Source organism: Chrysemys picta, unplaced genomic scaffold (assembly GCF_011386835.1).
Source record: "Chrysemys picta bellii isolate R12L10 unplaced genomic scaffold, ASM1138683v2 scaf5114, whole genome shotgun sequence".
NCBI classification, from domain to species: Eukaryota; Metazoa; Chordata; order Testudines; family Emydidae; genus Chrysemys; species Chrysemys picta.
In genome coordinates, this window is record NW_027057814.1 from 1 (window position 1) to 3,000 (window position 3,000).

General features: G+C 40.3%; 1 protein-coding gene across 1 annotated transcript; it reads left to right on the forward strand.

Annotated features, from left to right (window-relative positions):
• Positions 1-1,575: 1,575 nt before the first annotated feature.
• Positions 1,576-2,987, forward strand: LOC135980617 (protein dispatched homolog 1-like). The gene has a single exon (XM_065580546.1). It carries the CDS (start codon positions 1,970-1,972, stop codon positions 2,480-2,482), a length of 513 nt encoding a protein of 170 aa, XP_065436618.1. The 5' UTR covers positions 1,576-1,969; the 3' UTR covers positions 2,483-2,987.
• The last annotated feature ends 13 nt before the right edge of the window (positions 2,988-3,000 follow it).

Sequence of the window (3,000 nt, forward strand, 5' to 3'; positions counted from 1 at the left end):
TATTTGAAGACCTTTTTGTTTTGTTTTTTAAAATTATCCAAATAATCTTCTCATGCCTTCTTTCAAATCTTAAAACAAAATTATAGTTAAAAAGAGAGGCAGATTAGCTGTTGCTGGCACCTTAGACTCTCATTGGCTTTCAGCCACCCCCTCTCAATCGCTGCTCCAGTGTATGTAACTATGACCTATTTACGGTGTGTGTACAGAACAAAATCATCTGTAAGAAAAACTTTGTCTTTAATACCTTTCTTCACTGTTTAAGCTAATGCTTCCACCACAGTGCACATTCTAATTGTCTTCAGGATTGCTGCTACTAAGAAGGGTGAGTTCCTCAATTGGCTCAGTGGAAAATAACTTACGCCTGGGATTTTGTCATACTTTAATTTTTTAAAACTGAAGTTTTGGAAAGCATGTTGATTGTGCTAGATATTCCTAGTCTAACCGTATGGTTTGTGCTGCTATTATGCATTATCTCAAATATCTACAGAGACTTCTAGGTGGCAAACTAAATGTTTTGATTTCTTTAAATAACCTTTAAAAAGAATCTCTTCAAAATATTTATAAGCTTGGTTTTCAATGGCTAGTGGTTGATGTGAGGGGAGGGCAGAAACTGTAACCACCACGTTGATTACTGCTAAATGCTGGCTGCCGTGCAGCCCTGTCTCTCTCACTAACTGTTAAAAAGGTGTCAGCAAACTGCAGTGGACGCTTTTGATGGTTACTTTTAGTTTACATTGAAGTCTGTTTTTATAAATAGTACTTTTTCAGTTAGTCTTTATACTGACCGAAGTGAACTTTTTCCAGGCAGCTCTAGGGTGCACCACTGCTTCTCAACCACAAGCTGGCTGTAAACCAGAGGCAGCCAACAGTGTGTGTTCGTTTGAATTATACATTTTGGTCTGGTGTCACTTTTAACTTTGGGTTTTGGTTGAACAAGTAAAAGGCCTTTGAAACAGACACACAGCCGCCTATGGCTCACTTCCATTCCCTTCCTGCTGATGCCCTTTTTTTTAGAGAGAGCTCATCCTGCTCTCTGCCTGTTGTCTGTATACAATGTAGCTCCCTGAATGGGAGGCAGGATTTGGGGAGCCCAGAGTCCAGCTCTTGAAGGACTATCTGTGCACTCATTTGCAGGGATATTTGGAAGGCATGTTGGGGCTGGCAGTAAGAAGACTGCACAGATCCACAGACCGTGGCCTTCCGTGAAGCCGGCTGTAGAGACTACGACATCCCTAAGAGCCCACTTGCAAAAAGGATTCAATCTTCACCTTTTGCTTTAGAAAACTTTAACCTAGTGGCTCCCAGCTAAGAGGCTGATGGTTTGAGCTGTTTCCTGCTGAATTGCCTGAGGCTTTGTGCCTGTGGTTGCTACATACCACTTTGAAGACGGTTGTTTTCTTATTTAGTCAAGAGTGGAAGTTGGATAAAATCAACTTTAGACCCCGTCTCTTATGTGGTATTTATTGAAATCTTATTATCAGGCTTTAACTTTTTGTCTCATTTATTCTGTTGCCCAACTTAATCATTTCCACTGATGTAATAATCAGGTTTTTTTAAAATATAAGATCTCCTTTTCAAAGAGGTTGTCCTTGATTCTTGGAGAGAAGCTTATTTTTCCATTGAAGAAATGTACAGCAATGATGGACTCTGCATGGAGAAACAAAAGCATGTACTGAAGTACTTTGCTAAATTGGTGCTTTAGGCCTCAACAATACAGTTAGATCCACTGGCGGACCCTTATGCCTGCAGAAAGCCCATGCTGTTTAATGTAGGCAAGGGTCCACCTACTCTTGGATCTAGTTGTATGGATTGGGGCCTATATGGAGATCTAGTTTCAGGACTAGGGTCTTACCGTTTTCAATGTAAACTGTTTTGAATTTTTGAACACTGGAAAAAATTATGCCGCCTGCTAAATTTGGTTTCTTTAATTTTCTCTAGAAATACTGCAGATCCATCGAACAGTCAGAGTATGGCTATGAACAATGGCAATAATGATTTTGTGGTCCTGAGTAATGGCAGCATCCTCCCCAGTGCTACCAGTCCCAGCATCCTTTCAGCTACTGATGGAGGCATTGCAGCCCAACATCTCCCCTCCAAGGAAGCACCAAGAGCAAAAGTGAGTCTAAATGGATGCCTGCAACTTAATGGTACAATCAAACCATCCTTTCTGCCTTTAGACAACCAAAGAACTCAACAGATGTTGACACAATGCTGCCACCCTTGCCCATACCATCATCCTTTAAGTAGCCATAATAAACAGCAAGAATGTCATTCACTGGCTGGGAGCACAGCACCATCTCCTATGACTTCTTGCTGCCTGCAGCCACATACTGAATATTCAACATCTATCTGCCAAAAACATACACCTATGTATCAGACCACCTGCTGCCTTCAACACTCCCCATCATTCTGCCTTCATCATCAATGGCCTGACCATTTTCAACATCAGTCTGTTCAACAACATGTAACCAGTGTAAGGTGAGTGGAATGAATTTTCAATGGTGTTCAATATGCAACTAATTCTACATGTATTCCATTTTACTTTTTACAAAAATAAGAAAAGGTCAAAAAGAAGAGTGAGTTAAATCTTTTATACATATTGTTTTGCAGACAATAATAAAATCTGAGGCAGACCCCACTTAAATGCATGCAAACTGTGAGGATGATATACTTTATCTTAATAATGTCACTATTTGAATTTGAGGGTTTACTGTTCAGGGGAACTAATTCATGTCAAGAACATGTATGTAGTGTAGGAAAGCTTCCCTTTTTTCTTCCCACAAAGACATATCCTCCTAGGAGTTGTTTGGGTCATGTGGAAGTCATGCAGTTCTTCCTGTTAATTAGCTGTCACTTACAGCTTTCAAAACTCCATGATAAAAGCTACTTCTCATTGCTAGGTTTCAGAGTAGCAGCCATGTTAGTCTGTATCCACAAAAAGAACAGGAGTACTTGTGGCACCTTAGAGGCCCACTTCTTCGGATGCATATAGAATGGAAC